The following is a 24143-nucleotide window of genomic DNA, read 5'->3' on the forward strand; positions in this document are numbered from 1 at the left end:
CCCTTTTGTTTTTTCCATCGCATGTTGCTGTATTGGGTGTTGAACCATCTGAAGTGACTGAGCAGCACTTGCACGTAGTACTTAGACGCGATGCCGGAAACTCAACCTCTCCACCCTCAGTGCTGCTACTCCAGAAAAATAATACAGAACCCACACAATCTCCCATGCTGCAGAAAACCAAAAGTGTAAATGTTGGGAGATCTGGTCATGGATATAATACCATGTGGTTTGGTCCCGGAGCAGCAGTTTTTTAAAGGTGGTTATTAACTTTACAGATCATTTTGTATTATGTTAACTTGTACAGAGGGAGATTAATAAAGATATGAGGAATGAAGCGGAGAAAGGGAACAACATTTTTTCATCCATTGGCTTTACTATATTGCTGATTGCATTAAGCAACTATATGCACATCCGAAATTTAAAGGAGGAAATGAAAGTGGGAGGCGGAAGGAGAGAAATGGGAATATTATATTGAGAAGTTTTATACTGGAAGAAATATAAAAACTCTCCCTAAAAAGAAGAGATAACTACTGGAACAAGAAAATGAAGATTGTTCCCAATAATTGAATACTAACAGTTTTTATTTGCCATTGAGCCACAGCCTGTGTCACATATATCTGCAGGAACAGCAGACTATGAAGAACTGTGAGAAGCACTTCCTATATTTACTTTTTATATTATATATTTTTATTATAATAATTATAAGCAGAACGGAATAGAATAGTACATAGTGCATAATAAAAAAACAGGTTTATGAAAGAAAATGCTGACTTGAAGTACTTTTATATTTGGTTTCTGACCTCGTTCCATTGTTCCTTTCTTTCCCCCTCCCTTTTGTGTAGGTATGAAACACCCGGCAAGTCCTGACCACATATTTGGAGATGGAATTATGAATCAATCTGCATTTCTGAGGGGCTTTGAAGATAAAGGACTAAGACACGACAGGGCTGACTGTCAATTAAGTAAAGAGAAAAAGAAGATACTGTTTTCCTTCTGTGATGTGTGCAATATACAGTTGAACTCAGCAGCGCAAGCTCAGGTTCATTACAATGGAAAGTCTCATCTGAAAAGAGTAAAACAGCTGAATAATGGGAAGCTACCTGCAAACACGAACACAGGCAATTTGTTTGCAGGTGCCAGCACAGGTACATTTTTTCATTATATGAGAGAGAGAGAGAGAGAGAGAGAGAGAGAGAGAGAGATCTTAAGTTTAATCTAAAGTGTCAGAGACATTAAGGCTCCCACCCTTTTGTTTGCTCCCTGTAGTGCCAGCCTTGGAAGAAAGCTTTAATTTATTTCTTCAAGTATTGTACTGTACTCTAGACCAAGGGTAGTCAATCTGGTCCCTTCGTGGTTCAGGATTCCAGGTGGGTGGTAGGGGGTTCATGTTACTGCAGCACTGGTGGGTGGTAAGGAAATTTTACCATCAAGAAAGATGCATTAGTGGGTGGTAGGTATAAAAAGGTTGACTACCCCTGCTCTGGGATGCGGGTGGTGCTGTGGGTTAAACCACAGAGCCTAGGGCTTGCCGATCAGAAGGTCAGCGGTTCAAATCCCTGCTCCTGCCAACCTAGCAGTTTGAAAGCACATCAAAGTGCAAGTAGGTAAATAGGTACCACTCCGGCAGGAAGATAAACAGCATTTCTGTGTGCTGCTTTGGTTCACCAGAAGCGGCTTAGTCATGCTGGCCACATGACCCAGAAGCTGTACGCTGGCTCCCTCGGCCAATAAAGCGAGATGAGCGCTGCAACCCCAGAGTCGTCCGCAACTGGATGTAATGGTCAGGGGTCCCTTTACCTTCACCTTACCCCTGCTCTCTCTAGGCCAGCATTTCCCAACCTTGGGTCTCCAACTGTTTTTGGACTACAGCTTCCATCGTCCCTAGCTGGCAAGACCTGTGGTCAGGGATGATGGGAATTGTAGTCTGAAAACAGCTGGAGAGACCCAAGTATGGGAAACCCTGCTCCAGACCAGGGATGAGGAGCATATGGCGCTCCACATGTTATTAGAGTCCCAGCTCCCATCAGCCCCAGCTAGTGTGGCCAATGGCCACAGCTTCTCACTTGGTTCCATTGTGATGTCACAATTCCCACCCAATAAACTACCACCACCACCACTCCCGGCAATTCTTCACCTACTGAGGGAGCTTCAGATGCAGATGGGCTGGGCAGAGTGGGTGTATGGCTCTAGCAGCCTGGAATAGCTGCTGCCTGCTATCCTGTGCATCTATGAATCCGAAGATAGAAGGAACACAGCAGTTACAAAGTGTACTGATTCAGGCACCATCCCACCCCTTCCTGAACTTTGCGTGGGCTTGTTTGGGCAAGAGTGGAGAACCTGTGTCCCTGCAGTGGGACACTTAACTCCTGTCCCTCCCAGATAGAATGACTAATGGTCAGAGATTATGGGAGTTCTAGTCCAGCAACATCAGGTTCCTCACCCCTGATTCCCCACAAAGAGTTGGGGAACATAATTTCTGAAAACTTCTGTGTACATGAGTATCCAAAAGTGCTATATTGATGGTTCAGTTTAGGCACCAAGAAGTGATGTAATGTCATGTGCAGTTGTGCTAAGACAGCAGATGGGGCAATGTTTTATTTCATTATTTTATGTTGTTTGTTTTAATACGAGGTAGCATAGCTTACCTTATTAATGTCATCACACTTCAAATTAGCAGAAGGGGTAGGGCTCATAATCAACCACATTTCACCTAATTTTCACAAGATTCATTAAGTGAGGGTCAAATTGAAATCCCACACTTCCTGCAGCTTATCCATGTGCCTTTAGAGAAGCCTGCCTCAGCCTTTGAAAGCTAATGTTTTAGAGGGCTAAATTGCACTCTGTCTGATAATACCCAGTGCCCTGTGAGATCAAGTAAATGTTACAAGAATAAAATTATCGCTGGTTCATTTGGGGCTGTGATATATATATAGAGAGAGTGTGTCTCTTTTCTTCTCATAAAGATTCAAAATATGCTTGGATCCTATTTTCTCTTTCAATAATCCTTTGGAGGTCACCTTTTAAAAAAACAGTATCCATCATCCTTTCTTATACTAAGACAGATGGAAAAGGGTGTCTGTGTTTAAGAAACACTATCTGGAGGAGACAGAGGTAGCTGCTTTTGAACAGCTTCTGCTGGTGCAGCAAAGTATTAATGCAGTGACAGATTTAAAATCTCAGTAGCGGAGAGCTTATTTGTTTTCATAGATGTGAAGCATTCACCCTTTTACACCTTGGAAGTTTCACTTCTATTGCAGCTGTTCCATGTAAATACTTCACACTTTTTTAAAAAAGAACCCCCCTCGCTTCTGTACCACTTTTGTTTGGTTTGAATGGAACTATGGGATGATTGGCATTTGCAGTTCACACCTGTGGCAGATCAGGCTGTGTTTTGAAGGAATAAACATGAAACAAGACGTGTAGATGTAAGCAGCCCCGTTTCAAAGTTACATTTAGGGGGAAGTGCAGCTGTAACACTGGCTCTTCGCTAGTTCTAGTTAACAAATTATTTCCCTCCTTCCCAACTGTCCCTCTCATATCCTAAAGCAAATTCACCCATCACCTAAAGTTAATGCTATTTGTTGGCATTGATGTTAACTACTTCATCTTTTTTTCAATGTTTGCATCCCTCCTTGCTATAAAAATGTTATAGCAAAAGACATTTTGTTATGGCAAAAGACACACCAAAGTTCACACACACATACAACTTGGATATGAAAATGGCAGGACTCAAAATACCATCTTAAAAGGCAAAGCCCCAAAACACCCACTGAAAAAGGATACGGTCTCGGCAGTGGTGTGTTTCTAGAAAAAGAAGAGCCAGAACTCACCATGAACACCTCACTCGTTCTCTTATAATAGCAATGGCACACACCTTGGCAGGTGCTGGAACTGAGTTCCGGCTGAAAAAAGCCCTGGCTCCTGCTTATTTGCTGGCAGTTGAACAGCCACATGGCCAGACAGACTTCCTTCAACAGAGCATTACAAGTGCCTCAGTGCTGTGACAACAACAACGAAAACGTCTTGTCTCTCATGTCCGCTCTCTATTCTTTGGATGACAGAGGCCATGGAGCAGGGCCTCAGTAGAAAATCTTGGATGACAGGACAATTCCCAAGGGAGCTGGTGCTTGTCAAGATATACTGGTCCCAAATCATTCAGGTCTTTAAGGCTCCAGAAACAAACTGGTAAGCAGAAAGGCTTTCCTAGAGCGTATGTGTTATTCCTTTTCAGCACCAGATGATGACCTTACTTATAATTCTTCTTGACCTAATTTTGATATATATTGCTGTGTTTCAGTTTGGGCATAAATTGCACTAAATCTCTCTGCCGTTTTTGGTTGCTTTCTATAAGTGGAACAGAGGAAAAGCACCTCTCCTTCTCCTCAAGCAGCAAAGGGCCTTGGTCCGTCATGCATCCAATTCGGAAATGTGTGTGCGAGGGTGTGCGGGGGTGAATTTCTGTAGCTCCATATCTTTCGCCAAAAAACAACAACACTTGACAGCATTTAAGCTCACTGAAAAACTGGGCTCCCATTCCTAAAGTACCTGTGAGGTCATTGTCCAGTGATGGCCTTTTCTAGTGTTTTGCTCAACTCCACAGTGGCACATTTCAGTATATTAGTACCATTACAACCAGCACTGTGTGCATTCTCACTATCTTCCTGCTTTTTATTTACTAAGGTCACTATGGTCACAACTTTATCACTTTCAGATTTTGAATATTCTCCAGATACTGTTTTCCTTAACTATTTAAAGAGCACTGGGGGGACGGGGACAGAAACATGGTATGTGTAGGAGGAAATAGGAATGAGGAATGGACTTCTTGTATATGGGGCAATGGGGAAGAGAATGAAGTCTGAGTACCCCAGGTAACAATGACGACTGTATCAAATGTATAGTAGAAGCATGTTTGTGACTCCCCCCCCCTTTTTTTACTATATACGTACAAACAAATTTAATTCATACAAATACCCAAAACACTTAGATCATCTCCAGCGACATAATTGTTAAACGAAAATACTCATTCCTATGACATTGTTTTCTTAGCTATCACCCAGCTAGTGTGTAGGTTTAAAAAGCTTCCACAAGATGGTGCCGTAAGCATTCACAGAGTGATGGTTTTTAGTGAACTGGCTACAGTCACTCCTCATGGAGATGATTTAGGGAATGTAACTGTGTTCACACTCTCATTTGCACTCACTGTGTTTCCAGCGCTGAGCTTTCAATTTCTGTTCCTATAACGTTATCCAAAAGGTATACGTTTCCTGTAATTTGTTATAAAATACTGCTTTTTGTTTCTCAAACCTGTTTCACAGTCCTTTAAACCATTCCTAATTTGTCTCTGGCCAAGGACTGAACACATATGCATAGAGTAAAGATATCCCCACTAGTCAACAACCCCTGGTATGTGCACAAATGCAAACCAATCTGACACTAATGAAGCCTGTGCAGCACGGGAGAGCTGTAAAACACACCGAAAAGGCAACAACTACACTGTTCTCTAAGGTGGTAATGTGAGCACACCATATGTCTCTCTTCTTCCCCCTTTAGCTGCAACCTGTATGTACTTACCTGGGAATAAGTACTACTGAATTTAAATGTGAGTTACTTCAGAGTAGATATGAGAGGGGTGCTCTGCCGGTATCTATTTTGACAAAGGAGATTTCAGTCATTGCACGTAAGGCCCATTTTGTGAATCAAATGTCTCTTCTCTCCCTTTAAAGCTTCCTATTATTGACACTGCTAGGACTGTTCTTTGTGGGTGTATGGCACAGGGGAAGATACACATGTCTTTGGGGTTTTTTATTTCCTTAAAAGAATGTTTAAACAGCTGTTTATCAATCAGAGCCAAATTCCGACGTGTTTCATATCTTTGTACTAACATATGAGACACTGATTGTACAGGAGTACCAAAACAGGCTAACACTGCAAGAATCTGAGGCGTGTGTTCGAAAAACACAGGTGTATCATAGAGTATCATTTACAGTAACCAGCCTTTGAGAGGCACGGACTGAAATCAGGTATGCATGTATTTGTTGTTGTTGTTTAGTTGTTTAGTCGTGTCTGACTCTTCATGACCCCATGGACCAGAGCACGCCAGGCACTCCTGTCTTCCACTGCCTCCCATAGTTTGGTCAAACTCATGCTGGTAGCTTCAAGAACACTATCCAACCATCTCGTCCTCTGTCGTCCCCTTCTCCTTGGGCCCTCCATCTTTCCCAACATCAGGGTCTTTTCCAGGGAGTCTTCTCTTCTCATGAGATGGCCATAGTATTCGAGCCTCAGCTTCAGGATCTGTCCTTCCAGTGAGCACTCACTCAGGGCTGATTTCCTTAAGAATGGATAGGTTTGATATTCTTGCAGTCCATGGGACTCTCAAGAGTCTCCTCCAGCACCATAATTCAAAAGCATCAATTCTTTGGCGATCAGCCTTCTTTATACATATATGCAAAAAAGAAATGAATGTGGGGGTGGAAAACAGAAGGGGAAAGAAGTGAAGTTATTAGACAATGATACAGATCTCTTTTTTGGAGAATCAGAACAATTTTAGCTTAATAAGGCATGGTCTGTGTTATAGTTTGCCCTCTTGTAACTGAATTTAGCTGAGCGTAGCTGCAAAGGGATGTTTGGGAAGGCATTTGGGGATACTCTACGAAGTACAGAAAACTGCAGGATTTATTTCCCTATGAAGTTCTGTCAGTGTAGAGTGCATGGGCAAATGGTGACAAAATGACAAATGTGTCAAGTTTTGAAACATTTTAAGCCGAGCCATCTGGTTTTACTTGGCAGTGCAGCCTCTGTAGAAATGGCACATGTCATTTCAGGGTTTTCCATGGCATGTGAAGTTTTCATCTTCTGCCAGTTTTTGCTGTGTTTGTTTAATTGGGTGGAAGTATTAATCAGAGTAGTTTATTAACAACATTAAAAAATGGAAATCTCCATGCAACTGTAATGAAAATATTACTGGCTGAGATGCAGAAAAGTCCCATTAGTTCACCCTTCTCCCCCATGCTGGTTTTTTTAAAAAAACAAATAATAATAATATGATTCACTCTTTATCCTGCCCATGAAGATACATCAGAGGTCAGCTTGGGTTACAGAAAGTTTGTAAAAACATTATCAACTCAACTTTGTGCTTTCCACCCCCATCCCATTTTTGCGTTCAACTCCGCTATATTTTAATGTCATCACAGTGATTTTTCCTCTTTAAGGAATGTGAAATAGTACCCAAGCCATAATCAGTGTTCTCCAGCAATTTAGAAGTAAATGCTAAAACACTTATTTTATTTCATGTTTTATTTATCAGAATAGCAAATAATTATGCTGTAGTTATGTGTACCTACAAAATCTGTTTTTGTGATGTTGTTAGATGATTAAAATGATTAATTTACATAATTACCATTTGTAATGAGTTTAAAAGTTTGGTTTTGATCTTTAAACCAGATGCACTACAAAACAGCTTGTAACTATATGCAGTTAATGCGGGTATTTTTAAAAGAAAGACTTCTTTTTGCATGTTGCAGTACACATTTTATTCCCATGGAATATATTATAGCTGCCTCTTGATTATTGAAACCAATTTCACAGTGATGCTATCACAATAATTATTAGGCTTCCTGAATACTTTTCACATGTAGCTTTTTCAGTAAGTGAGAAAGGGCTTCTTACATCACCAGATCCCAAATAGATAGGAGTAAGTCTCGGGGCGTGAATACCTCTTGCTCATTGTTGTCACAGAAACAGCTGGTTGGTGTTTATTTCCCCCAAACAACTTGTAAGGTATTGGGATGTTGAGGTATAACATCTAAAAGGAAACATACTTATTTCTGGGATTGTGAGACCACTTACTTGTAAGGACCTATGCAGCTGTTCAGCAGATGTGCCTTGTTTGTGTACGCCATGTGTACCCTAATGTTTGCCACAGTAAAGACTGTCAGGTGTAAAGAATAAACCAATAATATCTTTCTACCTGAGTGGTGCTGTGAGTTAAACCACAGAACCTAGGACTTGCCGATCAGAAGGTCGGCAGTTCGAATCCCTGCTATGGGGTGAGCTCCCGTTGTTTGGTCCCTGCTCCTGCCAACCTAGCAGTTCGAAGGCACGTCAAAGTGCAAGTAGATAAATACTCCGGCGGGAAGGTAAACGGCGTTTCCGTGCACTGCTCTGGTTCGCCAGAAGCGGCTTAGTCATGCTGGCCACATGACCCGGAAGCTGTACGCCAGCTCTCTCGGCCAATAAAGCGAGATGAGCACCCCAACCCCAGAGTTGGCCACGACTGGACCTAATGGTCAGGGGTCCCTTTACCTTTTTACCTGAGAGAGGAACGTATCTGCTCTTCATACCTCATGATGATCACTGAAAGGAGCTGGGGAAAGGCAGGACCTGCAACACACTCCTCAGCTGCAGAGTGAGTGCTTTCTCATACCTTTTTGCAACTTCATTGACAGATAAACCATTGGCTGAAATACACATTCAGCTGAGTCTGGCCTCTTCTCCATGTTTGAGGTGAGCTTTTTGCTTTTTTGTTGTCGTATGTACAATATGTGTTTCTTTTTTATCAATTCATGCTTTATCATTGTTTATCACACATATATCCTGCCTTTTCTCTTGTGCTGTTTGGTGTGATTCCCCCCGCCCCCGGTCTCTCATCCTTGGGGATGGGAGGTACATTTGGGTTCAATGTAGCGAAGCGTACTTTTCCAGTTGGGGCTTTCTGCTTTTAAAAAGCATTTTGCAGCCAGGAATAGAGAGTCAGTTGACTTCAGCCAAGTTGTGATGGGTAAATAGAGTTTTCTTCAGCTGCATGTTGTTACCTGTCATAAGCATTGGGGGGGGGGGGTGTAGGGAAAATTTAAGATTATGGAGAATATTTTAAAGTGTGTAATCAAAGTGGAAATCACTTTTCAGAATAGTAGATTGTGATGAATAGCTCTTGTGTGCATACGCCCAGTTGTCTTTTTGTCAGGGTATTTTTATTTCTTGTATTAATAATGTTAAATTGTATCAGACAAGGACAGAGGGGCTCTTTAGATGTAGTGCTGAGAGGATATACAAGGGCAACTTTAGTGGAGTGTAGCTGGAGAGGACAGGAGTCTGATTGTATGGACTAGAGAATGGAGTTGGAGAGCGATGGCTGAATATATTAATTTTTGTTTACCTCAGTTTCTCATTTTCCAGTATTAAGTTCAGTTTTCCACATTGGTTTGAGGTGATATTTTGTGAGCACAGGCTCAGTCAGCCTGTAACAGGGCCTAAGCAGTGGCATGAGCTACAGCCACAAGACAAGGATTTGGGATCAAACAGGCCACAACTTTGTTGAATTACAGGTGTCAGTAGACTTTGGCTAACACGTTGGGTATATATCCAGCATCATCCAGCCTGCCTGCTGGATGACTGTTTAATAGGGTTGATCCTAGGTTAGGGATCACCCTAGGATGTAGATGTGTCCCACCAGAATCACCATGGCCCAACTACCCTGTGTGGGCACCTGGTTCAAAGCACCTCTCCCCTGGACCTCCTTAACAGGGTATCCCTTTCCTTGAGGGGGGCATTGAGACTCCCAACCCCACTGCCTTGACTAACAACCCATCCCCATGCCTTATCTGCCATTAAGTGGTGACAATTGCTATGAGGAAGGCGAAAACCCTGAGACAGGCTAAATATGTCTGGAGAAAAAAAATCGTGCTTGGCCCCAACAACAGGGACCGAGATTTAGATAGCGAGATCGTGCATATGACCAGCCCACTCCTTTGGGCAAGTCGTAGCGTGCTGCCAAGAGAGGGAGGGTGGGTGGGTGGGTGATCCGGCTCTGACGGAGCTGCCAAGATTGTGCGTACTCCTTATTTAAGCCAGGTGAGTGGAGCTGACTGAGGATCTCAATGAGAAGCTCCCAGTCAAGTCTGCTTCTGAAAACTCGATCCCCAGCCCACATGTGAAGTTGCAGGTGGGCCATGTCAATCATCACAGCTGGTGGAGGAGGACATGGCGTCCTCCACCGGCCATTTTAATCTCTCCCCCTGCCCCAGCAGCAAGCCGCACCATGCTGCAACCGCCGCCTCCCTGCAGAGAAGTGGACTTACTTCATGAAAATTCTCCAGCATTTTAGTGTTTAGTTTTTTCTACTGTACACATTTTTAGATACAATTTTGCCTAATATACACATCTATACATTCTTTGCATTTGTTCCATCTCATCAACAAACACTGGCGTCTGAGGGAGGTGGAAGAAGAATGGATGCAGTGAAGGGACAGAGAGAGATTTTGGCAGATAAATTGCAGTTTGTTCCTGAAGTTGGTGAGGCTCTGACAGAAACTGAGGAAGAGAAGGCAGGCTTTAGCTGAGCATAAAAGGTAGAAAAGAAGCTTCAGGATTGTTGAAAACGGTCAGTAATGATGCTTGGCCAGATAAAGAGCAGAGTATGTGGCATAGCAGCCAACTCCTTGGGGCTGAGGTCCCTTCGGCCCCACAATAAAACATTTGAGGGGGCCAGCCCCCCCAAGCTGATTAATATTTCCATTGAAATGGTGTGAATGGACAGCATCATGTGATTGATTATGAAGGGCAGGGCTTATCTGGGGCCCCCAATATTTTATTCAAGTTGGCACCCATGGTATGAGGGGAGCATGGATTTAAAATGAGCCAGTTGGGTTTTTTTAATGCCTCAAAATGCACATAGCACCCTGAGGACATGAATGGGGATAATGTATGGAAGACGTATGCCGGGCTGGGAGCAAGCGTGCCAAATAGCTTGGTAGGACAGTAGAACAAACAAGCTAAGATTTAAGTATAGGGAGGAGTTGGTGTTGAAACAACAGAGTTTGGAGTGGGGTGGCCAACATGGTGCGCTCTAGATGCTGTTGGATGGATGACAATTCCCATCTTCCATTGGGGCTGCAGGTGGGAGTTGTACTCCAACATCATACATTAGCTACCTTGATCTAGAGCACTGGTCAGATGTGCCAGGTGACATAAAGGGATGATGACACTTCAAGAGTTACCAGACTGCAGGTCACAGTAGAGACAAGAAGCAGAGGTGTGGGGGTAGAGAAGATACACACTGTGAGTGATAATGTGGTGGTCAGAAGGAGGGTGTTCTCTTAGGGCAGGGAGCCCAGTACATAACAGTTCTTGTAGAACACAAGGTCAGGGGAGTGAACGGGACAGTGAGTGGCCGAGTCTGTCCAAAGTCACAGGCCTCTGGAGGAGTTTAGTTGGGAGGGGGGAAGTGGAAGGTAGCTTGATCAGTGAGATGTTCATCCATGAATACTGAAGTCGTGAAGGGGCAAGGGTCGAGTGTTGTGAAAGAGAAGAAAGGTAAACAAAGGGCCAAGATCAGTTAAGAGTGTAGAAGTAGGTCCAACAGGCAAAGGGGGAGCACAAAGGTACAGAATAAAATTTCAAAGGTAAAAAACAATTGGTAGCTGGAAGCAATTTGGGAAGAGGCCCCACCATTTTGACTGACAAGAGTTTGGGGACTACAAAAAAAGGAGAGACTTCTGAAGAAGGAATCAGCAGTGGGGCTGGGCCTGGTGAGAGCAAGTGAGGGGAAAGCAAAAGGGTAGAGATGTAGACATCATAAGGTGCAGTTCAACTGAAGGAATGGTTGGACACCAAACGAGCACCATATGGTCTAGGGTCCAAAGCGCGTGTTCTGTTTGCTGCATATCTGTATACAAGGAAAAAATGTTGCTGAAATGAATTGGGAAGCATTTTTCCACAGTGCAAATTGCAGGCACAGGCCACCAAATCTGGATTGGGGCCATAGTAGTGGACAAAGGTTAACACCCCCCCCCCCAATTCCTCCATGCTAGGGTTCTCATCTGAACTGGATCCCCGCATTGCCAGTCTGTGCTGGTTACAAATGGCTAGCCAGTTTGCAAGGTCAGTAGTCCATAGTTTAAGCTCTAAATGTTTACCACATTCATTTCTGTCTTGGTGGGAAAAAAGGCTTTATGTTTTTAGCTATTTTAGGATAGCATATAACTGATGTTTCTTGTTTTCTGGACATGTGTTGTTCATTTTCTTAGTAGCAAAAAACAAAACAAAAACCCCTCAGTCAATATGTCACTGTTTTCCTTTTTAAAACCACCTCCAATAATAACCCCCGCCTCCCCATCAGCATATTGGCTCCGGATGTTCCTCTGTCACTGTGGAAAACCCAGAGCTAATTTTGACACTTGCTCAGTTTGGGAAGATGATTCTTCATTCTGCGTGGCTTGCAGCTATATCTGTAGAGCCATTTCATAATCATCCGTCTTTTGCTTGAATTTGATCACAGCCGCTGAATCCCCTGCGTTGGTAATGAAGCCTTAAGGTTGCCTTTTCCTCAGCATAAATCCATCCCAGAGACCTTTGACAGTGTGTGTGTGTGTGTGTGTGTGTGTGTGGTTGGTGTGTGTGTGTGTGTGTTTCAGTACGAATGAATGTGTGGAACTGAAATTGCTCTGCTTTCTTTACAAATGACTCAGTGTGCTTGTCCTTCCCTAAAATGCTGCCAGCATGTAAAGGATTTTCAATGAGCAGTGCAAATAAGCCGGCAGCAGAGAAGGTTTGGAGCTGCACTGTGTAACAGTTTACTGTCACACAGATGATCAGGGTTGGAGAGCCAAGCCTCTGTAGTGTTCACCATACCTCTTTCTGCTCACATACTGGAAGTTTTGTGTTTCTAACCTGGTTTCTTTTATGAGCTGGATATTTAGTACTACCAAAATGTGGAGTGGACTTCCTAGCAGAGGTGAGCAATGAATTTTATTACTATTATGAGTAAGCATTACAGAATTGCTTTGAGGCACATTCCTATACATTTATCCCATGCTTGGCATCATTTCTGTATGTGTGTGGAAGTGGAATTTTGTGTTTCATTTGTGCCGGCAGAGACAACACAAAAGGCTAGAAAAATAATGAGAGAATAATGACATTGTAAACGTTAACATTGTAAAGGGTTAAGCCTCCTTTCAGTTTCCTGTCATTTTACTTGGAGAAGAGGCTGTTCTAACCCTTAGTTATTTCAAATATATCAGAATCTATCTATCGGTACAATATGACAAGCTGATCATTAATTGATGAGGCTAATCATCAGTGAGATTGTGTACTTGTGATCAAAAATGATATGCAGGGCACTGAACCCTACTTAGCAGAAAGCTTGACTCGTGGAAGGGATATTATACAGGAGATAAATTACTAACATGACTTGCAACTAATAAAATAAGATAAAAGCAATGGACTGCATACTGGAGTAATGAAAACGGGAGTCTGACTCTGTGAGTATTAAACGGTATGACCTGTCAGTCACAGGACAACCTCCACTAATTCATTTGCAATGACAACTTGTTTTATGAGAGGCATAAAATTACTGTCACTGCCATCTAAGCATGCTTTAATTAAATATGACATTTTAAGTGCTGCACATCTTTCTTTTTTTTAAAAGCAGAAATATATTGCTGAAACTAATTTGTGAAGTTCATATCGCCCACCCCTTAAGTTTCAAAACATTCTGGCAGAGGATTAAGTTATGTTTACTTGTCTAAAAAGTTCTAGCCAATCACTTCAGTGTGAATATTATTCATTAAACCTTGCTGTGGGCTTGCTTATCTTCATTGAGGTAGGTGTTGTTTTAGTTATTTGTTTTAGGTGTGGGTAGTATTGTCCCCAATGAAGAGAAAATTACAAGCTAGCATTATGAAACTGGCATTTCTTCTTACAAAATAACTATTTAAGTAGCTTTGCAGATCTAGAAACTAACCTATCTAATGCTCTCCCCATTAAATTTATTCATGAAGTATTTGTTTTTATAGCTCCCAACGACTGAGTTACAGATAAGAACATGTTTGTTTGACTGAAGATTTGAGAATTTCCATTTACTGGCAGTACACGTAAAGCATGGCTAACCAGGAGCAAACCCATTTGTATTAGCCAATCTGTCTTTGCAAGTCCCAGGGCCACTATCTTGCTAGAAGCCACTGTGTGCTTTTGAAAGCATGAAATTAGTTTTATACTGAGCACATGGTTTCTCATTTAGCAGCTCTTTTTATGGAAATGGTCAATTTATAGTTCACTGCCAGGATTTCGGCCTTCTGTCAAAGCTGATAGATTCGGCTAAGGTGTCCATTGGAGATTAAAAAAATAAAAATAAAGAAAGTGGAGAAGAGAAAAATGCTAATTAGGACCAAGAGAGTGGACTTGAACCCATCAGTAAAATATACTCATGACATTATTTTAGATCTCCGGTAGTTAGGGTTGTTGTTTTCTTCAGTCATTGCCAGTTCCTGAGTTGGACACTTTTTTTTTTTATGAACCATAATGAAACTAGGAAAGAAGTTTGTCACATGTAAGGGCCTTTTAAAGTATATTTTCTAGCTCCTCTGACAAACTGCTTTCAACAATTTGGTCAATATTACAACCAAACTGTGTTAGCTTGTCAAAGGATCAAGTATATATAGAAAAGTAGGAATATAAAAGTTTCTTTGTTTTGTGCAATCCTTCCTATTGCTGTTGTAATACTTTAAGGCTGCAAACCTATACCTACTTTACTGGGAGTAAGTCCCGTTGAACTTGAAAGAACTTATTCTGAGTAGACTTGCATAGGATTTTGTTGTAAAGCTGCAATCCCATGAACACTTGCCAGGGAGTAAGCTCCGGTGAATTGCTTCTCATGGGAGTAAGTCCCACACAACTCTGTGGGACTTGCTTTCAAGTAAACTTGCACAGGTCAAGCTGTACATTAAAACAATGGAAATATATGTGGACAGCTTGCAGTTTTTCTTCCTTTGTACTATAAGCAATATTTGGTGAGAGAAGGGGAGATCTCTACAACCTGATGCTTATATTTGACTATATAGAAATCAAACTCAGACACATTTGAAACCACATCATGTCCTTACATGGTTTCTATTGCAGATATTGTCATCTTCTGGACTCCCCCAACCTCCACAAGTAAACTTGCTTGGAACTAAATTCCATTGAGGAGGTGTACATACAGGAACAAATGTTGAATGATGATTGCTTGCGTCCATGTAACTGTAAAATGAATGCAACAATGATGTTTACAGAAGCTTCCATTTTAGTCATATGCAACAGAGAGCTACATAGTTGTTACATCCTGCGATTTGTACACATGGTGGCATTTTTTTGTCTACTGTGAAGTGATCTTTACATAGTACAGTGGTACCTCAGCTTACATACGCTTCAGGTTACATACTCCGCTAACCCAGAAATAGTGCTTCAGGTTAAGAACTTTGCTTCAGGATGAGAACATAAATCCTGCTCCGGCGGCGCGGCGGCAGCAGGAGGCCCCATTAGCTAAAGTGGTGCTTCAGGTTAAGAACAGTTTCAGGTTAAGAACGGACCTCCGGAACGAATTAAGTACTTAACCTGAGGTACCACTGTACTAAGAAGTTTCAGGGGGGGCATTTATATATTTTTGGGGGGAGGGCACTAATAATTTAATATTGTGCATGTTTAATATAGGCCTGTCTGCTTTCAGGCTAAACCCACAGCAAGACTCTCTGTTATTATTATTGATTGAAACAGTTCTATTGCTGATCCGCCCCATCCTCATAGTTGGCGGACTTGAGGTGCTTCCTTTATGTAATGTGCTTGAGAAAAATAGATTGAAGAGCTGACTGGATTTTCTTCCAATATGTTGTTCAAACAACTTTATGCTGTTGTCATTCTTTTGACAATGAAGGGGCCCATCAGTTGGAAGAGACTCCTTCACAAAATGGGGCCATTTCTCTATCTACTGCCAGAGAGCTAGTCTGGTGTAGTGGTTAAGAGCTGTGGACTCGTAATCTGGTGAACCGGGTTCGCGTCTCCGCTCCTCCACATGCAGCTGCTGGGAGACCTTGGGCTAGTCACACTTCTCTGAAGTCTCTCAGCCCCACTCACCTCACAGAGTGTTTGTTGTGAGGGAGGAAGGGAAAGGAGAATGTTAGCCGCTTTGAGACTCCTTAGGGTAGTGATAAAGCGGTATAACAAATCCAAACTCTTCTTCTCCTCTTCTGCCACCCCCTTCCACCATTCACAGTCCGTACGCCTATTTCAGGAAGCCTCAAGCTCACAGAGATGTTGCTCCATGAATGGGTCAGCTCAGAATTGGGACTTGGAGGCTTCTCCTTTTTTCTTTGCTCGTATCCAGGCCCTGATCCAGGCAGCGGCTTCCATGTGCTTCCACCTCCTTCCAAGTACCCTAGCTGAGCACTTTTGTGGTGGCCCCGAAAGTCTTACCTGGAACCTTGTCAGCTATGCTCCTGTAGCTCTGGGGCAGATGAAGAGGAGCGCTTGAGAGCCAACCAGGAACCCAGTGCCCTAACCTCCAATCCTGGGGCAGGCATGTCTGGATCCAACATCTCCTCAGTAGCATTCATACTGTGGAGATCTGCCAGGAGGTCCTGCTCCCCTTGTTCCTTGGGTTCCAGACCTGGCCTGGGCTGAATCCTGACACACACTCTATTTTTTGCCACTCACTGTCACCCCCCTGCATGAAACTAGGCCAAGGGCTGTAGGTTGCCCACCTTTACTGTAGGGGGGGCCTCTGGTGATTTAAAGGGCATACTTCCATTTTATATGTGTAGATTTATATTTTATTGGTGGTGTCCTTTCGAATGCGGGTACTCTTACCCAGGACAGTCAATCCCTTCTGGGTTATGTAAGGGTGGAAAAACATTGTAGATGACCTGTGGACGCAGAGTTTCATCTGCGTGACTTTCTGATCTTATGACTCTGTGTACGCTTCAAAGGTTGTCAGATGAGGAAGGTTGACACTAGCTTGTTGGGGAGAAGTATCCTGTATCAGCAGCACATTCCAAAATACATTTGTATGAAAGACAATGTCCTTCATTGCCATCTTTTGTTCTTCTGTTTTGTTGTCATAACTACATGCTTGTTAAGCACTGAATAGTCAGGATATGTCTTTATTTTAAAATTTTGCATTAAAGATCAGTTGTTTTTGTTTCACAATATGTCATATCCAGTTCCTGGTATTTATTACGCTCTAGAACCGTGTGTTTGGCAGCTCATGGATGGTTTGAATAGTACTTTTTAATTGTTTCAAAAAGTTGGAGCAGGTAAATTTATTTGGAAACTGCTTGCTGTTAACATACTTATTGATCATTGTTTGTTGAGTCTACATTTCCAAAGAGGGCCAATCCTTTATACTGAGAATAAACAGACACTGCAATGGGATCAGAGCCAGGCTAGATGTTCAGTTATGCACTTGTAACATTTTCCAGGTTTTTTGCTCAATGAAAATTAGACTTGGGAACAGACAGAGTAATATGTGGAGTGATTAACCCTCTCTACTCCAGCCACTTCCCCCACTATTTCCATCAGATGCTTTCCCCTATGGGGGGGGGGCTTTTTTCCTCAGGACAAAACAAACTGAGTTTTAATGGGGGGTGGGGAGGAAGGTTGGATGCGAAAGGGTTAAGCATGTGAAGTTAGAGACATGCACATAACAATTGCATTCTCTTACCTGTGATCATACACTTCCAAGACTGCTACTTATTTGTTTCTTTGTTGGAAAAGATGGGAGAAATTTACACTTTCTGACTTGTTCCTAATGTATATGTTTGGAAAATAATGCAACAATTAAGGCAATAATCACCTGCTGAATAGAAACATGATAGGCAATTCATTTCTGTGAAGTCTGCATAAGACCTCAAGCTTAGCCAATATTTCATTCAGCCTTTCTTTTTGATTTTTGCTGAAGTCTGCCTGTACATTGCTTTAAAACAGTGTTGTTTGAGGTTGGGATTATTGGAATATGCAGCTAGCTTTTGGTTCAAATTTCAGCAAATCAGTTTTTCATACTTGAAGGTCTCTGCTGAAATCTCCAGCACCTCCACTTGTATACCCAGGTGCTGTGACCCACTACCCCACAATATGTATTGAAGAGACTACCTGTGACCCATTATTTTGGTTTCAAAATAGACACGGGTGGCGCTGTGGGTTAAACCACAGAGCTTAGGGCTTGCCGATCAGAAGGTCGGCGGTTTGAATCCCCGCGACAGGGTGAGCTCCCGTTGCTCAGTCCTTGCTCCTGCCAACCTAGCAGTTCGAAAGCACAAAGTGCAAGTAGATAAATAGGTACTGCTCCGGCGGGAAGGTGAATGGCGTTTCCGTGCGCTGGTCTGGTTCGCCAGAAGCGGCTTAGTCATGCTGGCCACATGACCCGGAAGCTGTACGCCGGCTCCCTCGACCAATAAAATGAGATGAGCGCCGCAACCCCAGAGTCGGCCACGACTGGACCTAGCAGTCAGGGGTCCCTTTTCCTTTACCTTTACCAGATTTTTTTCAATGAATCCAGGGACACTTTTCAACTTCAATGGATTTTGTATGGGGACAGATTTGTAAATCCGGGGATTGTCCCTGGGAAACGGGGATGTCTGGTAACCTTAAAATAGACCACAACTTTATTGATTACCATATAACCTGTTTCAACCAGCCCATTTTCTGGTTGATTCTCCCAGGGGTTGAAAGAATGGCGAGGGAGGTCTATGGCATCCATCAAATAGATGCAACCCCACCCAGTATGCCATGGAGGAAAGCTGTGGCCCTAGTCCCCACCTGGACAGGAACATCTCCTCCAGGATCCCTTTAATGGGATACCTCATTCCCTCGTAGGGGCAGACAGAGACTTCCAACCATGACTAAGGCTTTTACCCAAATCCAAAGGGCCTGGCATGAGGTCAACCTCTTTTACGTACTCTAGGAGCAGACCTGAGTGAAATCCACAATGGACCCAGTCAGATCCACCCCCTGAGTGTGCCTGCTCCCTGGTTTGACTGCTATTGGCCAATTTGCAGCTGGACCAAATTCGAACAATCCCCAGCCAGCAGGTGAGATGTTTTGCATCTTCTGTTGGCTGGGAACCTTGGTGGAAGAAGTGGTGGGATGCTGCCATGCTACAATGCCACGTTACCTGTGATGGCAAGCAGAATTTAAAAGTTTGCAGCACATGGTCAGGGAGGCCTCTTTGCAAACTGGACTAGATAATGCTGGGCTAGATGGATTAATGCCCTGATTCAGCATATCAGGCAGATGTGTGTGTTGCTATGTTTATTTTGCTTGCAGTCACACTGCATGATAGATTTTGTAGTTCTGAAGTTACACCATATCTTCCTTGCAATAGCACTGTATGAAGGATTTAAATATTTGAAGAAAATGGTGCCAAAATCTTGAAATAAGAATGCTGTTACCGTGAGAGTACAGAATGCTCATACCATTTGTAAGAGCACTTGTTGGAAAAGCACATCCAAATGCTGTATGATAACACAGGTTTCTGGCAAACGAAACTTAGATTCACCACCTGTTAATCTTTGCTAAACTGTTGCTGATTGTACATATTATGGCACTGATGAAGTAAGCTTTCCTTGCTGCTACCTCCCTGGCATAATAATTTCTTTAAAATGTGTATTTGCCTGAATACTAAACATAACCTTCCACTGAAAGTAGAAGTGCCTGCTTCTGAGTACACCTTTTTGGGTTTAGCTTTATGATACAAAGGGTGTGCAGATGTTTTGCTCTGCACAAACATCTGCACGTACCAAATGGAGGGGGCCCCAGGAGTGTGTCTACTGACCATGCCCCTGAGTGCCCTTGTGTTCAACAGTCCTACATGCATACATTTCCTCCATGTAATTGGGAACCAATTGGGCCAAGGATAATTGCTAATTATAAGTGAGAGCCCTGCGTATATACATCCATATGCACATTTGGACTGTCCCCCACCTTTTTTAAATTTATTAATGGTGAACACGTGGTTTCATGGGAAGACATGGCTAGCCAGCACAGTTCTTGTCCTCAAATGTTCACTGAATGCATTTTGCGTGTGGGGAGTGTATGCATACAGGGGCTATAGCTTCTGCAATTTTTATAGAACTAAAACACTTCATATACTGGAGTGACCTCTGCCAAGCACTAAAAGGAGAAGGCAGGCTTTCTCAAGTTTGATGGAACTTGTTTAAACCATGAGCATCCACTGCTTTACAGCACATTTGTTTTGCAGAGCAGAGAATGTGTGCTCAAGTTATTTCCCTCCCATTTAGAAAGTCTGTCTGTCTTCATGCTGGAGTGTGCCAGGGGTATCAGTCTGCTGTCTGACAATTTTAACAAGGCCATCAAGACAGCAACTGCAAATGTTGGCCCCTGGAACTTGTGCCAGATCAGTTATTAGACAGGGTGCACACATGGTTGCCAAGAAGTCCCCAGAGATCCTCTTTAGTTGGCCTCATAAGTTTGTTGAAATACAAGTACGGCATAACAGCTCTCAAGAAAGTGAAGGAACAAGTGTCCTTGGTTGCTATGTGCTATGTCCCTGGTATGTTCATTGTTCAAGAACTGTCTGGAATTTCCAGTGGTGGATAAATTTTTATAATGAAATGCCAGGTTAAATATAGTTAACCTTACCTTATAATGTTACTGCTCATATGACTAGGACAAATGACTCAAAACCAGAATTTCACATAGAAGCAGCCTTCTGTATATTTTATGTTCGGGATATTTGTGTTGCCAATTTTTATTTTTATTTTTGTAACACTGTGCTCAAATTATTCTTGTGTTCAGCATTTTTAAACAAAGAAGACAGTGTTGATTTAATGTATGATTAAACGTTTCAAGAATTCCAACCCTGTGAAAGCAAATCCTGTTATGTCCAATGGGTCTAACTCTCAGGTAAGTGCCCCTGGAACTGCAGCCTAATGAAACAATTTTAGTCCCATTCTATTAAAGACAACTTCCATTTAAAAATAAGGCTTCACCAGTCCCCCTGAGCACTTACTTAATAAATTTCATTGAGTAGTGATCTGTATATACAAGAAATACATCTAAGGGACTATAAATTGATTGAAGGTCAGCTCCCCAGTAAAAATCATTGACTTGCCTGAAGTTAACTTTATAGATTTCAACTGCAGTTAATATGTCAACAAGTATAATGGTGCAAGAATAGGCCAAGTTTCCTCATGCCGGTTTATTGGCTAATGATTCAGTCTATTGCATTTTATTCCTATGAGTATCTTCCCTAGCAGAGAAAGGCCTTGTACGCAGTGAAATGCACTTTAGTGTGGCTAAACTCTGAACAGATACTAGAACGAAGAGCTTCAGGCCTACAGTGGTTCCATATTCAGAAACAAAAATTAATGACACTGTGAATGCATTTCTGACATATTTAGTCCCCAGCTCAATGAGGTGAGAAGGTGCTGAAGTTTCAGCACTTCTTGAAATCTCGCTATTGCATATCCTGGTTATAAACAGAAAGGAAACTGACAGTCCAGTCCTGTAGGTCAGCTGCAGTCTGTCACAGTGCCATCAATTATTTGCCTTGCTCTAGCTGAGGTCAGGCTTTCTTTGCAGAGAGTCATTCACCTTCCAACTCTTTTATTTTATTTTTTGTTAAAAAAAACAAATTGGTTGATATGCATTTGTGTCGCATATCCCGGAGATCTTATTTTCCAGGAAATGCTCACAAAATGTTTCAAAGCGGAGACCCTACAGTTCTTCATGCTGCCAAAATCGATGTTATAACTGATATTTGTATGGCATTGTTGCACAGAAGCAAAGTCTGGAAGAGCACCGGCAGGTCTTCCTTAGCTAGCAGCCTGTCTCTGCTAGGTAGGGACACGGGTGGCGCTGTGGTCTAAACCACTGAGCCTCTTGGGCTTGCTGATCAGAAGGTTGGCAGTTCAAATCCGTGAGACGGGGTTAACTCCTGTTGCTTTGTCCCAGCTCCTGCCAACTTAGCAGTTTGAAAGCATGCCAGCTCTAGTAGATTAATAGGTATGGCTGCGGCAGGAAGGTAAACGGCATTTCCGTGCGCTCTGGCACTTGTCATGGTGTTCCTTTCACCAGAAGCAGTTTAGTCATGCTGGCCACATGACCCAGAATAGCTGTCTGCAGTCAAATGCTGGCTCTTTGGCCTGAAGTGAGATGGGTGCTGCACCCCATAGTTGAATTTGACTGGACATAACCGTCCAGGGTTTCTTTACCTTTACCTTTACCTTTACCTTTACCTTTACCTTTACCTTTACCTTAGCTAGGTGAGGTCCCATTGCTGTCTCTTTCTTTTGTCTGTCCTTGACTTCTGCATTCAGCTTGCTCCTTGACAGTCCTCTCTGCCAAAACTATCCTACAAGACAGCATGCTTACATCTCCTCTGATCTTACTCTCTACCCAATCTGTCTCCTGTCAAGGTTTCAAGCAGCCATCCTTCTCACTCTCTCCATAGTATCCCTCATACCAGAGCAGTGACTTCCATACTGCAATAAAATATTAGGTCCTCTAAAAAAAACCACACACAACCGTACAGATTCTAAACTCTCAGCCAAACATATACATTTTGCCAACCTTCATTAAAAAAATGAAAATCCTTCAGTTACAGTACAGTCTGTAGGAATCTTAGCTTGCTGTAGCTGTAAGGCATTTAATTATTTTGTAGTGCTATACAGGTGATTCATTTTTGTGCTTTTGTTTTATGGTTACTCTGTATTAATAAATAACAGCCCAGTGATGGCAAGCAGACAAGTAGTGGCTGTATGTGGGACACGGAAAAATCAGAAGGGTGGGGGATACAATTGCACAAATTTTAATCTGTAGGAAGAAAATCTCATTTGTTTCAAGGGAGATACGTACCGTGTAAAATTGGTCAGCCGATTCTGCTTTATTCTGTAAAGGCATCACACCTGGGGACTGAATGAAATAGTGGGGACATGAGGAAAGTGCTTTAACAAACATACCCCAGCATACAGCTTCTCCTGCTTTTTCTGCTGCACTAGGAGGAGGCCCTCCTGAGTCCTAGGTTGTGGTGGTCAGCATTCCTTCCTCTGACTGCTTAGCAAAAGTAATGAAATGATTACGTATCCTAAGCAATGGTATAGCCTGCTGAGTGCTGAAGCATTAGAGCTGCCTCCACAAATTGTGCTCTAACTTTCTTCAGAAGTGTTTGATTTTTTTTTTTTTAATGAAGACGAAGAGCATGAGGGGTCCTGCTGGCATGGGCCTAGTACATGTGTGCCCCCATCACCACGTCAGTGGCCCTGCACTTGTTCCCAAGGAACCTTTTTCTTTCTCTTATGTATATGTTCAAGGTTCTTATTATTTAGACTGCACTTTTCTTAAAGCTTTAGATAACCTATTTTGGTGCTTGATATTTCATTTTGATTTATTGGTGTGCTCTCCAAACTCTGTTTTCCACCCTGAATATAGGATCTATATATTTCTTGCCACATTTTTTTTTTTGGTCTCTACAGTGTTTTGTGCATAAACAACCATAAATATCCATTAATGTTCTTTCCTTAGCCCTGAGTGATCACTTTTGCGGGAGCCTTGTTCTGGCACATTCATTTGCTTTAGCTAGATTTTAAAGTACAAAATTCTGTTTCCAAAGTAAAAGGTAGGCTTGCTCCTGCACTCCCTTTCTTGTCGACACGTAACACTTGTCTCAGTGTGACATGCATATGGAAATCATCCTTGCAGATCAGTGGGAGCAGGGCTTTCCGTGGTACTCTCCCAGATCCAGCAGAGCAAGTCAATATCCAAATCTAACCTGTAATAAAAATATTTCCACCTTTCATATCAGATAAAGTCAGGGACAGGGAAGACATGCTCGAGTAGCGCATTCCAAAGCTGGGGTGCAGCAGCCAAGAAGGCCTTATTCCTTATTCCACATGCCCCAGATGCCCAAAGAGAGGTGATCATGAGTAGGAACTTCTCAATAGCCTTTAACTATTGCAGTAGTTCTTAAGGGGAGGGGTGCTCAATTGAGTTTACAAGTTTTTGGAAGGTTCTGCCCACCCTTCATGGCTGAGATTCAAAATAACTACAGAGAGTCGACTGGCCTTCCTCTCTCCAATTCCAGCTGGACTGGACCTGCTCTTTGGAAAGTTCAGCACCATCACTAGTCCTACCTTTTGGACAATGTCACAGCCTAAGCACATTGTGAGTTAGGGCCGTTAATGCTCAGAAAGGGCGCTGTGAGCTGCTCTCAGCCCATGGGGATATAGCGTGGATATAAAATAAAACAACCAAACAGTGGTTTCCACACATACACCCAAGCTTTTGTGAGACTCCCATGAGCTGACAAAGTTCATAGTCAACCCCAGTGCCCTTAGGCGTTGTTCATAAATTAATTGCTCGTTCTTGCTTCCTCCATT

General features: G+C 42.6%; 1 protein-coding gene across 5 annotated transcripts in view; it reads left to right on the top strand.

Moving 5' to 3' along the window:
• The first annotated feature begins 822 nt into the window (after nt 1-822).
• Nucleotides 823-24143, top strand: part of ZNF385B (zinc finger protein 385B) — a 146803-nt gene continuing 123482 nt past the window's right edge. For 2 of the 5 annotated variants that reach the window (XM_028748307.2, XM_028748315.2), the window contains exon 1: nt 823-1145. In XM_028748307.2, coding sequence (XP_028604140.2) covers nt 845-1145 — 301 coding nt within the window. In that variant the 5' untranslated portion in view covers nt 823-844. Of the gene's footprint in view, nt 1146-12190; nt 12298-12414; nt 12734-24143 lie in introns of those variants that run through there. The other 3 variants (XM_028748302.2, XM_077916540.1, XM_028748324.2) reach the window with 3 other exon arrangements.

The sequence above is a fragment of the Podarcis muralis genome, chromosome 1 (assembly GCF_964188315.1).
Source record: "Podarcis muralis chromosome 1, rPodMur119.hap1.1, whole genome shotgun sequence".
Taxonomy (NCBI): domain Eukaryota; kingdom Metazoa; phylum Chordata; class Lepidosauria; order Squamata; family Lacertidae; genus Podarcis; species Podarcis muralis.